The sequence below is a fragment of the Budorcas taxicolor genome, chromosome 16 (assembly GCF_023091745.1).
Source record: "Budorcas taxicolor isolate Tak-1 chromosome 16, Takin1.1, whole genome shotgun sequence".
Taxonomy (NCBI): domain Eukaryota; kingdom Metazoa; phylum Chordata; class Mammalia; order Artiodactyla; family Bovidae; genus Budorcas; species Budorcas taxicolor.
Genome location: NC_068925.1, coordinates 5,990,926 through 6,011,444, shown reverse-complemented (window position 1 = coordinate 6,011,444; position 20,519 = coordinate 5,990,926). Strand labels below are relative to the sequence as shown.

Here is a 20,519-nt window from a genome sequence, read left to right as displayed (position 1 = left end):
AGGGGAGCAGAAAATGAAAAGCAGAGCTTACTTGTTGATGTTTGCAAGGTAAATATCGGCTACGTGGCCCCCACTGGGGCAGCTGGCCCCCGCCCTGGCTGTCACCTTTTCTTCAGGTGGCTCAGAAATGACCTCAATCTCAGACTTGGGGCTGGACCTCTCCACGACACCGTCCTCGCTGGGGCAGGAGGGGCAGGCAGGCAGGGAGGAAGGGAAACAACAACACAGAAAGCAGTGTTAAATCGGCAAGATGGCCCCCCCAACACACACGCGACCCCGCAACGGCTCTGAGGCAGCAGCGACGCCTGGCTGGGCTCGGGGAGCGGAGGCAAGGGGAGCTACGGGCCTCTGGAGGGTTGCTTAAATACAAATAAATAATCCTGCCGAGTCCTGTGGGGTCCTCAGCTCCTCCGGAAAGCTTGGCTAGGGGACACCTGGATTCGCGGCATCTGCCTTCTACCCCTCGCTGCTCTCCTGGGGCCGCGGTGCTGGGGCCACCTCCTGCAGGTTGCGGTTTATGTGCTCAGGTCCCGAGCAGTGCTGGGGAGGGACAGTCAGCTCTGCCGCGGCTCTGGAGGTGCCGGCGTTGAGGCAGGACCCCGCCACACTCTGTCGTAGCACATCCAGCCCCGCTTAGAGCGTCCAAGCCGGTCCCACTTCTCGCCACTGCTCTCCCGGCCCCTCTGGCTACTGATGACAAAGAAAGCCCCTTCTCCCCCACAATTCATCTTCTCTCGGTCCTGCGGTGAAGTCATAATGCTAAATTTGGGAGGGTCCTGTCCGCGCACAGATGGCCACCAGGTGTGCGATGTTATCAACAGGGAGAGGACTTCCCCGCAGAGCGAGCCGGGGAGAGGCTTGGGAGGGCGCAGACTCATTCAGGATATCAACCTTTAAAAAATAATATTAAGGGGAGGACTAAAAACACTGAGAGCATCGCAGCCAAGGGGAGTTGGGGGCAGAGGCGGGGCGCTGGGCAGGGGGCAGGTCTGGGGGGGCCACGGGGAAAAGCCTTCCTGATGGGGAGACACGGCTTCAGAGAGTGGGACTCCACAGACAGCCCACGCAAGGAAGTCTGTCTGCGATTGGCCCACGGCCCTCGGCTCCCCGGCATTCCTCCCCGTCCTCTCCCCCGTCTTTCCCCAAGTCAACCTCATTAAATGAACTGGGTTATTTCTACAAAGCTGCTTACGCTACATTTCTACTAGAAAATAGGCTCAACATTTTCATTTACAAGTGGACAAGTGCCATCAGTGACCCAACAGGTTGGGGTGAACACGATTGTTTTTAAAAAAGGAAAGAGAAATCAAAACGTTTTCCCAACCTGATCGTTCCAGAAAGGAACTGTAAGTGGTCAAATAATTAGCCCTAATTATCACTCATTAGGTATAAATGTGGATGAGCGTGGGCTGGGGGAGGTGGAGGTGTGGCTGGCGGAGGAGTGGAGTGGAGAGACTGAAAACAATTCTCCACCTCTCTGACTCTGGGCACCTTCCCAAGGAAGAGCAGCACTTGCAGACTGTGCTAGGGCCTCTAGGGGCTGGCCTCCCTCATCCTCCTGGGCTTCAGAAGTAAGGACTCACTCCCACAGGGCGGCAAGGGGCCCCTAAGGGTGCAGGGTGCCCTACGTACGTGTCTTGGACCACGATGTACTGATGGGGGATGAGACCGTCGATGCCGTTGTGCCGGCCTTCCCACCAGTCGTCGGAAGCCCGCTGGTAAAGCAGCAAAGATGCCCCCTTCTTGAAGGACAGCTCTCGGGCCGTGCGGCCCACGTAGTCAAACTTGGCAATGGCCTCGATGGGCTCACACTCTGAGAGGGGTGGAGAGAAGGAAACACAGGCTGCTGGGACTCACACTCGGCAACTGGGTGGAAGAGCCCAGTTAGCTGAACTCACAGTGGTGGGAAGATAAGCTGGTGTGAGAATAAGTCACGGATGATATACAATAGCCAGCAATTCCTGAGCAGATGGTGCAAACCCCTGAAAGCACTCACATGCCCTTCCCTGCCCTTGCTCCTGCTGTTCGCTCCACCTGGAATCCCTCTTTCTCTCTCACCTGCCTGATGAAACACACTGAATCACAACTCAAACATCACTTGCTTCCTCGAGTAACTTCCTTTGTGTTTCCATAGTGCTTTATGCCAACCCCTATCATCGAACCTGCCATATTGTAGTTGTAAGCATTATTTCCTTTTCGGCTGCACAATAACTCCATTAATTTAGAACACTTATTATTGCATTTTAAATAATCTATTTAGGTTATCCATTCCCCCTACTAAAACATGAACTTTTAGTCTCTATAAAGAGAAAATAACTTACCCAATCAGCTTTCCAAAGAGCAAAATGTGGAAATATATTTTGTGACCAATACATGGAAAAATGCACATGGAAGTGATTTGACGACTTAACAGAGGTATACAAAGGCAATGTACTTCTACTTTTGTATAAGCTTCGGCTTCCTCGTCTATAAAACGAGGAAAAGAATAGTGCCTTTTTCATGAAGTCGGCAGTAAGAGTCAATAAATAACCATTTGTAAAAGTGCTCAGAACAGTGAGGGCCCAGAGTAAAGCGCTGCCTGAATCAGTCACTGTCATTACAGTATCATTTTCATGGTCTGCTCTGGGCTGCAGGTAGAGGCTGGAGAGCGAAAAGAGGGATCTCAGAAATCAGGAACTTAGGGTTAAAGTCAGATATTCTGAGTCGTGGAAAGAAATACTGCTCTCAAACAAGACCACACCTAGACAGTCAGGGCTGCTGGGTCTGCTGGAGAATTCGCTACAGCAGGCCTGTCTAAATATCCCAGGCTCAGTTCCGTACAGCCTTGGGTTTGTCTCTGGCCTCAGTTTTCTTAACTATTAAATAGCAGCTCTATCAATTTCACTAGGGAGTAAGAGATAAGACATAGAAAGCCTTTAGCAGTGCCAGGGAACACTAGGCTCTAATCAAATACAAATTTCCCTAGTTCACTGACGCTCCTCCCATTGTGTGGCAAGTTATCATACTGATCCATTGGATCTTAGGAGCCAAATAAGCAATCCTAATTTTTTTTTTCTCCTTTAAAAACTGGCCTAGGATTGCAGAATTCATGGCAAGGCAGGGAGCAGGGAACACTGAAGACTGTGCCATTTCGTTCTCATGCCCAGAAAATTCTGAGGCCCCCTGTCAGCTGCCGAGACTTCCAGAGCCCAGGCAATCCAGAAATGGAGGTGCAGAACTGTTGGCAAGACAGGGAATGTGCTGGCCGGACAGACCCTAATAAATCATGGGCACCGCCAAAGCCCACGGACGACAGCTGTGCATTCCAGCTCTCGACGTACACCCGCCAGGCCGCGCAGTGCATGTCTGCGCTTTGGAAAGGGTCAATTTTTCCAGTCTGCAGGCGTGAGAGCATGTGGTTTCTGCATCCTGATTCCCACCCGCCTCTGGCCTGCTTCTGCTGGGTTCTTGGCATCCAGCTTCACTATTCCCCAGGCTCACTGGTTTTCAAACGAGCGCTCCTTCACTTTTGTCTCCAGCTACCTGGCAGGAGTCTGGGCTGTGACAAGGGACCGACAGTATGCAGGTGAGACGGCCAGATGAGACAGGAGCTGGGAGGTGGGCGAGGGGCAGGGAGCTGGGGCGAGCAGGGCAGAGGGCTGAGGTCCAGCCCTGCACCTCTGCTCTAACACAGAGACTACTCGATCTGAGGGGGTGGGCTGTCCCTCCAAGAAATGGAAGGAGTGAGCGTGGGAGCCAGGAGAGCTGGGGGCAGCTCCCAGGAGACTGCAGGGTGGGAGGACAGGATGTGTAGCCGCTCCTTTCTGCTTCACGCCCCAGCGGCCGGGTGACCCCACTCGAAGCCTCGTACCGTCATCGCTGGTGTGGTGCTCTGCGGTCACATCCTGGGTTGAGTCTTCAGCCGAGGTAGTCTCTCCATGAGGGCTGTCACTGCAACAGAAGCAAGAGGAACCAAAATTCTTATCTTCTCTTTCACACAGCTTCCTTGGGCACGGAATCTACCCTACACTCTGATCACACACTACAGGCAGATGCTTATAATGAAACACAAGGCTCTGGGACGTCTCTAGGCTAGCTCCTGCTTCAAAAACTACTGGAGACTACATGGGACTTACAGACATCTTGACATAAAGGGAACCTCATTTCAACCTAGAAATCTTTTCAAAAATATAAAATGACTCAGCTCCTCAAGGCTCATTTCTTTAGGTGAATTAGTTCCTGGAGGGAGCAAGGTGGAAGGGAAACACTGGGCTTTAGCATCAGATACAATTGCACCCGAAAATCAGCTGACACTCGGTAGCTGTGTGACCCTGGGCAATTACTTAATTTCTTTAAGCCTCAGCTACTTAATCTATAGACTGGGGATAATGGTCTGTGTACTTCTATATTTCTCACAGAGTTGTGTGAGGATTCAGTGAAATAAGAAGGGGTGATTAATAGGCAATGCTTTCTTTCCTTCTTTCTCATTTTGCTTGATGTCTCCGGCTGCTCTGTGGTTTAGTACTGGTGAGAAAGTAGGAGGTGAGTCATAGGAGTGAGTGGGAAACAAAAGCAGGGGAAGAAAGCTGGCTGTGGGCTAGCCTCTGCAAAAGGAAGGGCATGTGAGCTGGGTCAAGCTCTTGACAGAATTCATGGAGCCTAAGGTCATCCGGGGCGGAGAATCGAGAATGAGCAGGGAAGTTATTAGGAAAGCTCTTTCTATCCCTGATCTGGACTGAGGAGTACACGGGGGAGCGGCACAAGGACGCTCTCACTTCCCGAGAAGCAGAGAAAAACCTGTTCATTTCTAACGCTTCTTCCTCTGGCAGCACAAAGTGAGTCTTCTCAGGCAGTTCCGTGGAGACACCAGCATCCCTCAACCCCACATCCTGGCTTCAGTTTTCACCTTTGAGCCTCCGTGAGCATGCGTGCAGGCTAAGTTACAGCCCCTCCCTCTTCGTGAGATGGGGCCCCACCCCATGTGAAGCGAGCCGGTTTATGGACTCTCCAGACCCCAGAGAACACTGTGGGAGGACCGCAGAACTCTCTGGGCTTCTGAGCAGCAGCCGGGACATCCCTGGCTCTCCAGAAGAGACAGCACTGTGGGAAAACTTCCTGCTTCTCAGAAAACGTGGGTATACTTTCTCACTGTTTGCTGGGCCTAAAGACCCTCTGGAGGAGTTGGGTGACATTTTGGAAACCCTCAGGATTCCTGGGATGCTCAGGGCCAACAAAGGCTCACTTTCCCCCAGGCCTCTAAGTTCACTTGTGTGGCGACCCACTAAGGCAGCAGCTCGATCTTGAGGGAGCCCTGGATGGCGTTTGGGAAACAGACTGCTTCACCCACTCTCAGAGTTTCTGATTCACTCGTCTGGGTGGAGCTGGAGCCCTTGTGTTTCTGACCAGCCCACAAGAGGCAGGTGCTGTTGGTCTGTGGACCCCACTGGAAAACCACTGCCCTGAGGTAAAGGCAAGCCGAGGCTTTATACGGTCCCTTCTAGCCCAAAACGCTATGCTTCTCCTGCCCCACACACACCCCAGCCTTGCCAGCAGCTGCAGTCTCAACAGCAGCCCAGCATGCCACACTGCAGGCAGTCCCGGAAAGCTAGGCCCCCATTTCAGGGCTGGTAAGCATGGTGCCGGGTGGCAGGAGGGCCCCCCTTCCCTGGCTGCTCTGTCTCCCGGCCCAGCTCCAGGGTCCTTGGGTCCATCTCAGCTCACTTCATGGGCACATCTCGCTCTTCAGATGCAGAGGCCGGAGCCTTCTGAGTGGCCAGGAAGCCAGCGGTCAGACAGCGGCTCCTTCCCAGCGTCATCCACTCTTGAACCTGGGGTGCTTCTGGCCTGCCACCCAATCTGTGGGCATAACAGCCCCTGATGAATGCTGCGGTTTCCCCAGCGGCTGCCCACAAATGCCGGCAGCATGGCCGAGAGGGCCTGGGAGAAGACCTTGGGCAGACCTCGGAGGCAGGCGCCCTCCCATCTATGCCTGCTGTGCCACCCCTGCCGGGCTGGGCGGGGACTAAAAGCCATGGAGGGCGGAGGGCTCTGTGCCCTGGAAGCGGTCCAGAGCCAGCTGTGGTGTGATATGCGAGCAGGGAGGTGAGGCCAGAATCGGGAGCACCACTCCACAGCGTTTCAACCCTCAGGTGAAGGAGACCAACTCTCCAAGTCACATACACAAGGACAGCTGCCCAAAGCCCACCAGCCAGAAGGCTGAGACCTGAACGGCCTCCCCAGACTCCGCAAAGCCATCTGCAAGTGACCAGAAGCTCCCTCTCAGAGCAGGCGAGCCCAGGTTTCTCCAGCTCAGCCCCAGAGGCCAGGATCTGCAGGACAGTCAAGACTGAGCTCCGGGACAGTGGCAGTTTTATGTTCGCAGACATACGGCTAGTACTCTCCTCACTCCTAGGGCTGGAGGCTCCTTCTGTGAGCGTCAGGGAGAAGCATGGACTGACTGGCCTCTAATGAAGTAAGCCGCCTCCCCTGTCCCCCCCAACCTCAGTCCACAGCAATGGGGCTGGTTGAATTGGTTCCAGATGTTGAATTCAGATGGAATCTGACTGGGTCTGGCCTATGCTTTCAGCCCGGGCTGAAACACTGTTTAGGGGAAGATGCGAGGGGGTGGAGGAGGAGGCGGTGAGGGATACTGGGCAGCTGTCTTCGCGTTTAGTGGGAAAATGACCCTGTAAGTGGCACGTGGGGGGCTCTGGGGGGCAGTGGGTGGCACTCGGCACTGAGTGAAGCAGTCAGGGCTAAGACCCCCACTGCTGGGGTGGCCTCTATAGTGCAGTGCCTTAATCTATCAGATGGAAATGGTGATTCGTTATCTGTCTAATGGAAGGGCCTAGTAAAGATACACCCGAAGGATTCCTTTTATATCTCGGTTTCCAGGCAAACTCACAACAAATCTGCTTTAGGGGGAAACCAGGCCTAACCTGCCGCAAAGGGACCTTACCCCTTTGCTCATCACAAATGTCTGAGATCATTATTAAATTACCACTGTATGAACTCACAGTCAGCAAAGTAGGTCTCCTGTCTGAACTCTCCCCAATCAGAGAGGACTTCCCTGGACGCAGGACTGTTCCTCCCACAACAGCCAGCCTAGAGCAGGAGCTTGAGACTGCTGCTTGATGAGCCGCAGTTCTGTGTACAACCGGATCAAATTTCCTTTCCTGGAGATTATTCATGCTCCTGCTATTGTTATTACGTCTTTCAGAATGGTCCCTCGCCACGCAGAACACGTGAAGAAGCGAGGCAGCCTAAAGTGGTACTTGCTCCGCGGTTTGGGTCAAGTGGGGCTTGGCCGACAGCGCCCCGGGTCCTGGTGGCGTGGTGCACCGCAGAGGGGGAGGCGGGGAGGAGTGGGGTGCGTCTGTCGGCCTCGCTGGGCCATCTGGTCCCCAGGCCAGTGGGTGCAGGTGACACCGCCCCTCCTCCAGCCCCGAGCCCCCTACCAGTAATCCTCCGTGCTCCCTCCTCTGCTGTAGACGGGGCCCTCCAGCTCCCGGGGGTTGGGGAAGACATTCTCGTGCTGGATGATGATGGTTTTGATCAGCTCGTTCACGTGGGCTTGGCAGGACACCTGGTCGTGGCCCTCAGGCACCGACATCAGCGAGGGCCCGAAGCAGATGGCGAGGTTGTAGGGGTCCATCATGTTCTCCTCGCTGAACTGAGATAAACTGCAGGAGAAGGAGAAGGGCGAGAGCCGGAGCGCACTCGCATGAATGCCCAGGACACAGTCACAGGAGGCGCTGCCGGGGGCAAGAACAGACGTGCCACACACAGCCACCTGCTTTTCTGGGTATCAGAGCCCTTCTAGAAAGTTAGTGGGGCGGGAAGGGAATGACCACCAGGACAGGCACTCAGGAGACAAGGAAAGCCCCTCTCTTCAGGTCTCACCCTTCCTCTTTCTCTAGCTCCTAGTTCAAATCCTACTTATTCCCCAGTTCCTACTCCCACCCGAGACTTTACCCACCAAATCCACCCTGTCTCGAGGACACACTGCTCTTCGGAGTTGGATGCGCTCCCACAGACCAGCTCACTAAGCTGGCCAGAGCAGACAGCCCCTTGCGCTGCCCTGGTAAAGACATGGTCAGGCGCTGTGCACGTGTCCCTTCTTAAATAGCAAAACAATCAAATTATTCGGGATATTCCATTCTAAGCTCTAGATTTATTTTAACAAATAGCCAACCAGTTAGCCCCTGTATTCCATTAAGCCCGTGAACTTCTTTCTGGAACAGCTAATGCAATTGTTTTTCATTTTCAGGATATCCTCCTCTACTGTACATTCAGGATTTATTCAGGAAAAGGTCTGCATGTGGCTTAGCTTCTGTGCAGCCTTCTCCTGGATGCATTATCATTATCGGGTACTGTCTTCTAGGAACTCCCTCTTTTCAACCAGCAGCTGCTCCAGCCACACCTCCAACCCTGGCCAGGGACCCAAGCCCTTCAGTGATGAGTCCCCACTGGTCTCTGTGTGTCCAGACATTGCAGGCTGGGTTACTCTGGACGTACCCCCAACCCCAACAGTCTGCAAACATGTGAGTTCTGCTCAGGGGCTCTGCCTTCCTCATGGGCATCAGCACCAGCTTCTGGCTGATCTTGAGATGATACCAAAGTCCTGGTGCTGAACCAGAGGCCTGGCACTCAGCTGTGTTCATCTGAGTAGCTGTTCTTCAGAATTGGGCAGTTTATCTCTGGCGTATCCAGAATTCAGACTCAAACTACCAAGCTGGTCTCTCTCTAACTCAATGCTTCTCTCCTTCACTGAAGATTCAGACATGGCCCCACCCCCTGAGAGCATCACTGTAGGACCTGGAGGTGGGGATAGCGACAAACAATGGCTGTGGCAGAGGACCACTGCTCTCTAGGACCTGGTCAAAGGCAGGGAGGCCTGGGATGGGTGAGTTGATGGATCTCAGTGTCTGGACTGCGTCACAGAAAGTTTTAAAAATTTAATTTTGTAACCCTCCCCTGGCTCCTAAGTTAAAAGAGAGCAGAGATTCAGAAAAGGCTGGCAGAAGGTTCCAAGTCTACTTCTTGGACAAATAAAAACTTGAGAGGCAGGAGACATAATTAGCATGGGAACCTTAGCAGGGACAAGAGGCTTGAGGTGCCTGAGACTAGAATTGTGGCTCATCACAGGCTGACTGGTTCCTTGCCTCACAGAGGGACAAGGAGGGGGAAGGCCCTGCTTCTTTAGTGTGATCTGACAATGTTTTGAAAGAAAAAAACAGTAGTTTCTGGGAAGTCTGGTGGCTAAAGTGAAATAAACGCTAGGACTGAGGGTCCTAGTTTAAGCTCTGTGAGGGATGAGAAGTCTTTTCCCATCTTCTAAAAAAACGGTGGCTCAGCTCCTAGGTGGCTATGATGACCAGGTCTGGAGTTCAGTTCAGTTGCTCACTCGTGTCCAGCTCTTTGCGACCCCATGGAATGCAGCACGCCAGGCTTCCCTGTCCATCACCAACTCCTGGAGCCCACTCATACTCATGTCTATCAAGTCAGTGATGCCATCCAACCATCTTATCCTCTGTTGTCCCTTTCTTCTCCTGCCTTCAATCTTTACCAGCATCAGGGTCTTTTCCAGTGAGTCAGTTCTTCGCATCAGGTGGCCAAAGTATTGGAGTTTCAGGTTCAACATCAGTCCTTCCAATGAATATTCAGGGCTGATTTCTTTTAGGATTGATTGCTTGGATCTCCTTGTAGTCCAAGGGACTCTAAGGGTTGGAGAGGACATGTCTTTGTGGAGTGGGGTCTACTTCTTATGGATTCAGGTCCATTTCCTACTCCCATTAAGATACAGACCAAGATCCTTCTTTCTTTTCCAAGCTACAGTTGGAACACCTAAGTTTTGGGGGGTAAAGCCATAGTTCTTAAATACTTGAGGAACAGAGGCTTCTTGAAGAATTTGACAAAAACTAAGGATTCTTACCCAGAGAAATTCACACACGAGCACATAACAGATACACACAATTTTGTATATAATACAATAGTGCTAGCAATCCTTGAAGACTAGGAAGGTTATACCTAGTATGAGACTTAAAAGACTGGATTTTTATTTTTAAAAGAAATATCTAAAATGGATAATGATGGTAACAGCTCCTTCTTTCTTAAATTTTTTTTTTTTTGGTATCAGGAAGATCCCCTGGAGTAGGAAACGGCAACCCACTCCAGTATTCCTGCCTGGAGAATCCCATGGACAGAGGAGCCTGGCGGGCTACAGCCCATGGGGTCACAAGAGTTGGACATGACTTAGCGACTAAACCACCACCATCGACTTCTATACATGCCATCTCCTCTAAGAGCTGTACTTACTTTCTTTAGTTTCTACCCATAGCAGGAATGAACTCTCCTTATCGATTTAAGCTCATCTTCTTTTGAGCACCTTCAAAAGGTCCACTGTAGTGATTAGCAACAGAAGCTTTTTGGGGGCAATGAGAAAATCAGGACTGGTGTGGGAAGCTTGCTTTTTATCATGCACTTCTCTGGACTTCTTACCTTTAAATGATGCAAATTTGTCTCTCTGATTACATTTATAAAGAAACACAAAACATCCCAGAACTTTAGAATCCAGCACATCTGGTTTTGAGTACTAGCTCCATTGCTTACCATAGTTTTTTCCTAGTTCCCTAATCTTTTCATCATAAATTGGGGCAATTACGTGCTTCCATGATGGGCTGTTGTGAAGATTAAATGAAGTAATATGTGTAAAGCACTTAGCACTGTGCCTGGCACACAGGAGGTGTTTAAGAAATATTTCCTGTGATTTTCAAGCCCAGTTTGCTTGTTGACATAGGATCTGCAATTCCAGTCAGGGAAGGGAGAGCGAGGCTGCTAACGTTTGGCAGTAATTGGTTTACAGGAGTCCACTGTCTTCTTCTCCTGACAGGCATTATCTAACAAGCTGAGGGCTCTGCATCCTCAAACCGAAACCTTAAATCCTCAGGGAGAGCAAGAAGCTTTGAACAGACTGTTTTAAACATATGATATTTCACTTAAAAACCTTAAACTTCACAGGCCCTGGGGGTTTGATTTGGCAACAACCAGCAGACTCTGGGTAAGATATTATGCATCAGGATGGATTTCAGGTTTTGAAAGGGATGAAGAGAAACTGTATTCACCACAGCCCCAGGCAAAATGTGGGGCTAAGAATCCATAAACCTGTGATTTAACAGACTTCCCCAACAGGCTCCTTAAGCGATGAGAAGGGGAAGGGAATCGTGGCTGACTCTTTCCGATGGCCCTTCAAAGGCGTTCCTTCGCTGCCCTCGCCTGTAAGGCCACCTGTCCCAGCTTCCATGCTCCCTTGTCTGGTAACTGGCCTGCCTTTCTCCCTATGCAGTGAATCCCATCCTCTTTCCCCTCCTTAAGAATATCACTCCAGCAATTCCCTTGCTCTCTCCTCCACCATCAGTTCTTCCCTATGGGGCCCATCCCCACTAGCATACAAACGTGCATCTTAAAAACAAAATTCTCTCTTAACCCTTATGCACACTGAATTACTGTCCTGTTCTCTTTCGTCTATCATACAATTATTTGAGAGTTGTCTGTATCTGTGGACTCTGCTGTTTCTTTGCCCCTGCTGTTATGGACTGAATCATGTCTCCTCTCCCCCATCCATTTGTTGAAGCCCTAGGCCCCAGTATGATTGCATTTAGGGATGGGGCCTTGAAGGAGATACTACGGGTTAAATGAAGCCATAAGGGTGGGCCCAAACCCTACAGGACTGGCGTCCCTGTGAGAAGAGGAAAAGAGACCCAAGTTCTCTCTCCCAGCGAGCTCAGAAGAAAGGCCACGTGAGGACATCGCGCCGTGGCCGTGCACACGCCAAGGAGCGTGGCCTCCCCAGAAACCAGCCTTGCTGGCACCTTGACCTTGGACTGCTGGGCTCCAAAACTGTGAAGAGACAAACTTCCGTTGTTCGGGCCTCTCAGCCTGTGGTACTCTGTCGTGGCGGTCCCAGCAGACTCACTCACCTACTCTCCCCCTCCCCCTTTATCGTGGTCAAATACACACAACACAAGTGTTCCTACTTTAACCTACTCCAAATTACATAGCATTTAGCTGAATCCCACCCCACTGCAGGATCCACCACGTTTTATCCATGGTTAGCGTCCCTTCTCACTTGAACTGACACCATCAGAATTTTCCCCTGTTCAGACAACACACATCAAGGCCACCAGTGACACCCACGCTGCTCAGTCAGTTCTCAGGCCTTTCCTCAGCTGAACTGTCGTTGCATTATCTTACCCTCCTTGAGACACGTGATGTGGCTTCTGGGGCCCCGTTCTCTCTTGGCCTTCCTCCTGCAGCACTGCCCACTGTCGCCTGCTCAGTGAGGTGGTCCTGACCACTGCGTACCAAAGAGCAAACCCTCACGCTTTCCAGCCCACTAACTTGCTTAGACTTTCTCCACAGCCTGTATCCCCTGACATATGACATGCGTTACTCGTTTTTCCTGTCTTCCTCCAATTCTATGTGCCACACAGGCTCCATGAGGGCAGAAACTTTGACGGTCTGATGCAATCTTAGATAGCCAGCAACGGACACAGGGCCTGGCACACAGTAAATGATTCATAAATACATGTTAAATAAATACGTGAGTAAACACATGAGCATCTGTGAGCCTCCAAGACAGTCCAGTCACAATTCTACTTGTCCATTCCTGTGAAAGTCAGGAGAGCACCACAGACAGAAACTTCCCAAACCAGGAGGGCCTAGAGATGCTGACGTTTAGAGAAGACTCAGCCTTTCTGGAGACCAGCTGGGGCGCCCTAACAATGAGAGAAGCACCGCCAATTCCCTTCTCCAGATTATGGAGCAATATTTGAGGATGCAGAACAATGCTTCTCGGACTTTCACGTGCCTATGACTCACCAGGGGATTCTGTCAAAATCCAGATTCTGATTCAGAGGCCACGGGGCTGGAGTGGAGGAGGGGCTGAGTGCCTGCATTTCTCACAACACCCCCCCTATAGCCCAGCTGGTAAAGAATGCGCCCGCAATGCAAGAGACCCCAGTTCAATTCCTGGGTCGGGAAGATCCCCTGGAGAATCCACTCCAGTATTCTTGGGCTTCCCTAGTGGCTCAGCTGGTAAAGCATCAGTCTGCAATGTGGAGAGACCTGGGGTTTGATCCCTGGGTTGGGAAGATCCTCTGGAGAAGGCCTGGAGAATTCCATGGACTGTATAGTCCTTGGGGTCACAAAGAGTTAGACATGACTGAGCAACTTAAAAAAAAAAAAAAATCTCCCCAGTGCTGCTGCTGCTGCTGGTCTGTGGACCTCACTTGATTAGCAAGAGACTAAAAGAAAGAAGAAATCTGAAGAAATCAGGTTTCAAAAGGAAAGCAGCAGAGACAGCAGCTGAGAGGGCGAGTTACCTGCAATGGGCAAAACCCCACTGGGTGGTACAGCTGCTGAGGCTGGAGCCTCTGAAATGAGCCCCATGGTCCCTGCTGCTGGTATTCACAGCCTTGTGTGGTTCTCTCCCTGTGTGTGTGGGCTGGATTTAGTGACTCACTTCTAGTGAATGGAGCTAGCAGAAGGGATGGGCTGTCACTTCTGAGATTAGGTTACAAAGACTGGCTGCTGTCTTGGATGATCTCTCCCTTGCTTGGAGTGAAGCCAGCTGCCAGGTCATGCACAGCTCTGAAGGTGAGCCATGTGATGAAGAACTGATGGAAGCCTCCGGCCAACAGCCAGCTGGAAAAGGAGGCCCTCAGTCCAACAACCTGCAAGGAACCGAGTCCTGCCAACACTGCATGAGAGAACTTGGAAGTGGGTCCTTTCCCAGTCGAGCCTTCAGAAGAAACTGCAGCCCTGCCCCTATACACTCACTGCAACCTCATGAAGCCTGCAGCCAGAGGCCCCAGCTAAGCTGCACCTAGACTCCTGACCTACAGAACCTGGGACCAAACAATAAAGGCCCCTTGTTTGAAGTTGTTCAATTTTAGGGCAATTTGTTACACAGTAATTGAGAGTCAATGCGGATGCTGCTGCTGCTGCTAAGTCACTTCAGTCGTGTCCGACTCTGTGCGACCCCATAGACGGCAGCCCACCAGGCTCCCCCGCCCCTGGGATTCTCCAGGCAAGAACACTGGAGTGGGTTGCCATTTCCCTCTCCAATGCATGAAAGTGAAAAGTGAAAGTGAAGTTGCTCAGTCTTGTCCGACTCTCGGCGACACCATGGACTGCAGCCTACCAGGCTCCTCCATCCATGGGACTCTCCAGGCAAGAGTACTGGAGTGGGGTGCCATTGCTTTCTCCATAGTATAATGTTAATCATTCACAAGGCCTACTGGACAGGCGTGTACTCAAGGTTCATACAAGGGATTGGACGCTAGCTACACAGAAATATGTGGAACCCGGTCAAGTCCACACAACACTGGTGTACTGTGCAAGGAGTTTCATACCTTTCTGTCTGTCTGTCTGTCTACCTGTCTCAGTTCTGAGAGTTCCTTCGGCTGGAGGATTGTACAACCCCCAAAAAGACCATAGCCAGAAATAGAGTACACACATCCTCAGGACACATAACAGCAAAGGAGAGAGGTCCTAAAGTCAGGGCCCAGGCAGAGTCTGCATGGGGAACTACCTGCCAACTTTGGCCACTTGTCACCTGTCACCTTCTCATGCAGGCAGAAATGGTTTTTTCTATCAGCTGTGTCCATTTATCAGTTTCGGAAATATTGTGGTATTAATGTTGCATCTTTTCAATGAAATACTTTGATGAGAATCTTTTTTTAACCATAAAGAGAAGTTAAACACAACAAAAGTCATCAACTGAACTGGTAAAACTTTCCACGTTTCCCTCAGCAGTGGCCATCTTCTGCTCTTACGATGCTTACTCTCCTGTCTCCCCCTGCCCCTCCACTTAGCAGGAAGCAAATGCGGGGCAGAGAGCGGGTGCATTGCGCTTACACACAGAGTTACCCCAAACCCTGTCCGCTCCCCTGCCATCCTGCTTCTTGCTCTGGGGAGCAGACCGGGCTCTCTGAGGGCAGGTATCAGTCCACAAGGGGAGATGAGGGTGGCCCTGGTGGCCCAGAGGAGACCGACGGGCTTGAGAGTTATTACCAGGGTTTCTATTTCTGTCTGCCTGTGAAACCCTGTGTGAGTCATGAGGGGTTCTCAACTAAAGGCAGTGGTGGCACTGAGTCAGGGCTCGGCCAGTGAATGGTGCAGACACAGGCACGGGGAGGCAGCGGGCTGCGGGCTGCAACAGGGCGAGGCTGGGGCGGTGGCCCCTGACCCGGGCGCCTCTGCAGGCAGGCTGACCCTAGTCTGCAGGCAGGCTGAGGCTCCTGAGATGGCCTGTGAATGTCCACTGAAGCAGAAACTAACCCACTAGGAAGATTCTTTATTTTCACAAAGAAATAACTGCTAAAACACCCTTAGTCTAAGTTTTATTACCCTCTCCACATTAAAAAAAAAAAAGATTTAAAGACCTATAGAAATGTTTCCCCACTATATGAAAAGGCATAAAGCCAGAAACATGATAATTTCAACTGAATTCAGCCTCAGCACTGAGGGGTATCGGGGAGAAATGGGACTGGTAAACTGGGGTCCCTGGACTACATCCGGGCAGCAGCCCTTACTCCACAGGAAACTGCAGCCACGTGGCTGTCAGACCCAGTATTGCCAGATCTAATGATTTTCTCAAGAGAAGCCAGAAATCCAGATTTTTTTTAAGTGTAAAATCTCCCAATATTTAAATGCTTCAGTGCTTTCAAGACACAGTGGATTTAAAGGGAACACACCTATGGGCCTTATCCGGCCCTCAAATTGCTCCCTAATACACTCTGGCCTAGCTGCTGGAGGTGCTGTGGTGAAAGACAGAGGTGCCTGGGGGAGGCACCTGCCTACTTAGATTCTCTACCTGGAGGGCTAGTAGGTGCCTCACGTTAACATATCCACATTAGCATATCCACGTCTTGTCTTCCCCAACTCCACTACTGCTCATGACAAAAATTCAGAATTTCTCTCTTTCCTCTTTCTGCACCCTACCCATCAGCAGGTCCTGTACAGGCTGTGCTCCAGATAGATCCCAAACCTGACCCTTCCCCCACCCTCCACCCTTCCCTCCCTGGTCTGAGTAACTTCACTTCACTGTACAGTAACTTTTCCACAAAGCAGCTTTTAAAAATAAATTAGAAAATCAGATCACAACACTCTTCTGCTTCAAACTTTCCAATGGCTACTTCAAATCCAAACCCAGTGTTGCCATGACTTTTGTGAGCCTGATGACCTTGATCCTGGCTCCTTCCTTCCCTTCACTCAGGCTGCTGCTCATACACCGACTCCCCAGAGGCCTTTGCTGACGACCCCTCTGTGCCGGCTCCCCTCCGTCACCCCTGCCCTGACCCTTCACTTGCATTTCTTTATTCTTCTTCTAAGCACTTATCACTACCTCATGTGTCTGTTATTGTCTGTGTCCTCTGCTAGACCATGAGCCAAATGATATCTAGGCTTTTGTCTCTATTTCACAATGTATTTTTACACCCTAAAACCACACCCAGCATGTGTTCAGTAAGTATTTACTGGTCTGGAGGGGTCAACATAGGTCCCCACATAAATGTTCACTGGCCGAAGCCAAGGCTGATCAGCTGCTCCCAGGGACGTCTACTCACTGATTGAGGAAGGCAAAGAGGTATCTCATGATAATCAGAGTGGTTTTGGGGAGGACCAGGAGGACCTTCCGGATGTGCAGAGCTCGCTCCTGCAGGTTGTCCATCGCTGAAAGAAGAAAGCCATGTGTTACCCTCCACTGGGATCCCAGGGACTAGTGGTCAGAAGGCCCTGACTCGCAGCAGGTACAACACAGAGCGGCCGGTTCCAGCCCACAGAGAACTGGGCCAGTGTGAGGGGCTCCTTGCAGTGGGGCTTTGGCAGCGGGGCTCTAGACCCTTCGCTGGGGCAGGACTTAAGATGTCTGCTCCTTGGCACAGAAGGGTTGGACAAGTTCCCCACAGCATCTGCCACCCTCTTATTACAACACCAAAACAAAGAGCTGCCTAGAAACGGCTGTGACTGTCCCCCAGCCTTGGAGGGCCTGTGTGGGGTGGGTGCCATCCAGGTCCCATCCTGCCTGCTCCACGCGCACACCCCTCAGCCCCTGGACAAATCTGGCTTCTCCTCCCCACTCTCTTATCTGCAGCGGGGATGGCAAAAGGTGGCCAGAGGCAAGAACTGGCAGGCCCCCGTGCAAGCAGTGATACTGGGAGAAAACCAGAGAACTTTCCTGACTCCAGATGTGGGCCAAGGCCCAGACCTCCCCAGGGCCCGCTTTCCCGCATTCGCGTTGTGCCATGTGGATACTGTCATTTTCTATGAGAGCCTTTCCGTGAAAATGAAGTGGGAGATACTGGATCAGGAGCACACCTCGAGGGGAGGACTGGGCAGCCAAGGTACCCGGTACTATCCTGTACTAACCCCCATTCTCTTAGCATGTTCCATCCAGGCCCCGCCCTGGAAGACGTGAGGACGTGAGGGGTGCATCTCCTCAGTCACCCACAGAACTCAGGTCCACTAGGAGTCCCACAAACAGCGGTAAGTCAACAAAACAAGGGAGCTGGCTTCCTGAGCTCTCAGGGGATGTACTAAACCAAACTGGAGACTGGGGGCGGGAGCGCTGGGGGTGGGGATGAAGGCCTTCACTGATCTGGGGGGAGAGCCTTTCTTCATTTCAAAGGAACTGCCTCCTCCAGGCTCTGGAACCATTATCTCAATAGAGTCTGCTCTCAGAACGACCTAATATTAATCCAGGTTTCCATGGACAACAAATGAGAGGGTGTTCCAGTATAATAAATGGCCAGGAGCAGCTTTTCAAGCCCCAAATTTTACAGTAAGAGGCAGAGAAATTCTAAGATACCTGTTTTATGTAAAGAAAAGTAGAGACTCTCTGAGAAAATATCGTATCACTACTTTTGAATGTGCAGAGGGCTTGAATTCCTAGAAGGATACATATTAACACATCTCACAGATAAGTCCTGTCATGCTTAAAGCAACAAGCAGGAAATATTTGTAACACATGCATTCTCCCTTTGTATCATGAAAAGCACAAGTACTAATGTATAAGCTCCTAATGGCTGAAAGGGACTGTATTTTCTATAGGAACATATTAAGAGAGATAAAGGCCAGCAAAATAAAACAGTTTAAAGTGAATCAGAAAGAAAAACCAGGAGTTCTGACTTGTGGTCCAGATCCTTCCTGAAAAGTCACTCTTTTTCCTCCCCTACACCAAGGAAGAGAAATTTCACAGAAGGAAAAGAAAAAAATTACTGTACACCTGGAAATTTCCCTGTTGCTACAAGGTGCTCCAGCCCATAAGTGAGCTTGCGGTCTGGGTACTTACTGACGCAGGCCATCAGGTCGTGGAAGATGTCCTTGGGGAAGAGCGGGTGCTCCAGCCCCCGGAAGTACAGCTTCAGGACGCCAGCTATGGAGTCCATGTCGTGGTCATTCTGGTCTCCAGCCAGGGGGTCCTCTCCTGAGGGTTAGAAACCCCCCCAAGAAGGAGAGAGAGTGAGAGGGGTAAAAACACGCAGGATGAGCTGGTAGGGAAGCAGTGCCCTATTCAAGCTTTCACTGAAGTCCCTCAGCTCTCTGCTCAGCATGGCGGCCTTGAGCAGGGCAACCAGGGACTAGAAAAAGCAAAGGCTGCTCAGGCTCAGGGGCCCTGGGGTCAGAGCAGGGGCACAGGCGACCATTAACGCGAATCTGCGTGTGCCAGACTAGCTCAGGGATGTTCCCTATGGGCCAGGGAAGGGACACGGCAACCAGCTCTCTCCCAAGCATCATGAAAGCGAGCCAGGCCGGGACTGAGCCCGGAGGGGAGGCAGACGCGGCCAGGGAGGCCAGCCCCTCTGACTAGCTCTCCTCCTTCCCAGCCTGCAACTAAGCACACCTACTTGCAAGAGAACGATCATGCTGGCGCTCCCCACGGAAAATTTCCTATCAGACGTAATTAGATTTAATGGTAGGACCAACCTCAAATTGAAACTATATATTCCATTACAGGCATGGAAATTGCCAGAGCTTGCCCACTACCTTAAGAGCCCACGAGATAATAAATAGGCTACGTGAACAGGCGCGTCTGCCCTGCCACCAAGGGTTCCAGGTAGAGCCGCAAACTGCCCAGATATCACGGTTAGCTTCTTGGGTTTGGGTGGACTGTCTGCAGGAGAGAGGCGGGAAGAGAGGGGCTGGCAAGGGGGACACTGGGACATCCCCGGCGTCTCCCTGCACATGTGGGAGGGCCGGTGGGCAGGATGTCTACAGAGGGAAGGGGCTGGGCTGAAGAGGGAGGCACGCTGGCTTGCTGACTCTGGGTACCTCTCAGGGAAGAAAGGGTGGAGCCACTACCCCAGGGGACTGGCAAATGTCTGGCCTAATCTTTAAGGCTGTTTCCTCACCTCTCTCAAAGGCGTTTTTGATGTCATTCACTTCCACCTGGGATCCTGACACCCGGAAAATTCCTTCATGCTGTAGCCCTAGAAAGACAGGGAACAGTGATCAAGGAGACAAAAAAGCAAATTCACAACCACAGCACCAAGCTTAGCTGAGTGTCCATCTCCCCCAGCCAGTGTGTATTTAAGCATCCAGTCTCTTCTCTTCAGGCCAGAGGAGAAAGCCTATACAGAGATGGTGGAGAGGTCACTGCAATGAATACGAGGCATTGGCCGAAAGAAAGTACCGAGTCAGAGGCTTAAAAGGAAGAGTCGTCTACGCCGTTTCTGATTCTGACCAAGTCTATGAGGCAGGTTCCTTTTCCAGCCTCTGCCTCTCTGTCCCTCCCACAAAGTAGAGAGGTGATTTCTGTCACCTCCTTATCCCCCAGGATCAGGGATGTGATCCAGGAGCATGGCAGGCAAGCCATTAGACATGATCAGAGTTTCCCGAGGTGTGAGATCATAATTAGTACCTCAGCTATCCTAACACTGTTCAGCTGTTGTAGGGGACAGTGCTCTCACTACTTATGAAAAAGGGAGGACATATATTGGTTCAGCCACAAAGGAGAACAGTGTGGCGTTTCCTTAAGAAAACTAAAAATAGAACTACCATATGATCCAGCAATCCCACTCCTGGGCATATATCCCCAAAACACCATAGTTCAAAAAGATACATGCACCTTAATGTTCACTGCAGCACTATTTATAATAGCCAAGACACCGAGGCAACTTAAATGTCCATCAACAGTGGAGTGGATAAAGAAGCCGTGGTATGTATACACAATGGAATATTACTCAGCCATAAGAAGAATGAAATAATGCTCTTCTGCAGCAACACAGATGGACCTAGAGGTTATCATACTAAGTTAACTCAGACAGAAAAAGACAATTATCATATGTTATCACTTACATGTGGGGTCTAAAAAATGGATACAAATGAACTTATATATAAAACAGAGACTCACAAGGGGAAGGTGGGGGGAGGGATAAATTAGGGGGTTGGGATTAACATATATACACTGTTAGAGACAGTCAACAAGGACCTACTGTGCAGCACAGGGAACTTTACTCAATATCCTGTAATACCCTACA

At 51.1% G+C, this 20,519-nt stretch overlaps 1 protein-coding gene across 3 annotated transcripts in view; it reads right to left on the bottom strand.

Annotated features, from left to right (window-relative positions):
• Positions 1-20,519, bottom strand: part of SRGAP2 (SLIT-ROBO Rho GTPase activating protein 2) — a 251,041-nt gene that overhangs the window by 6,685 nt on the left and 223,837 nt on the right. For 2 of the 3 annotated variants that reach the window (XM_052653414.1, XM_052653415.1), the window contains exons 14-20: positions 19,392-19,469; positions 18,332-18,466; positions 16,608-16,713; positions 7,437-7,661; positions 3,851-3,930; positions 1,633-1,813; positions 32-178 (exon numbers count right to left, since the gene is read on the bottom strand). In XM_052653414.1, the coding sequence (XP_052509374.1) occupies positions 32-178; positions 1,633-1,813; positions 3,851-3,930; positions 7,437-7,661; positions 16,608-16,713; positions 18,332-18,466; positions 19,392-19,469 (952 nt within the window). Of the gene's footprint in view, positions 1-31; positions 179-656; positions 892-1,632; positions 1,814-3,850; positions 3,931-7,436; positions 7,662-16,607; positions 16,714-18,331; positions 18,467-19,391; positions 19,470-20,519 lie in introns of those variants that run through there. The other variant, XM_052653416.1, reaches the window with a different exon arrangement.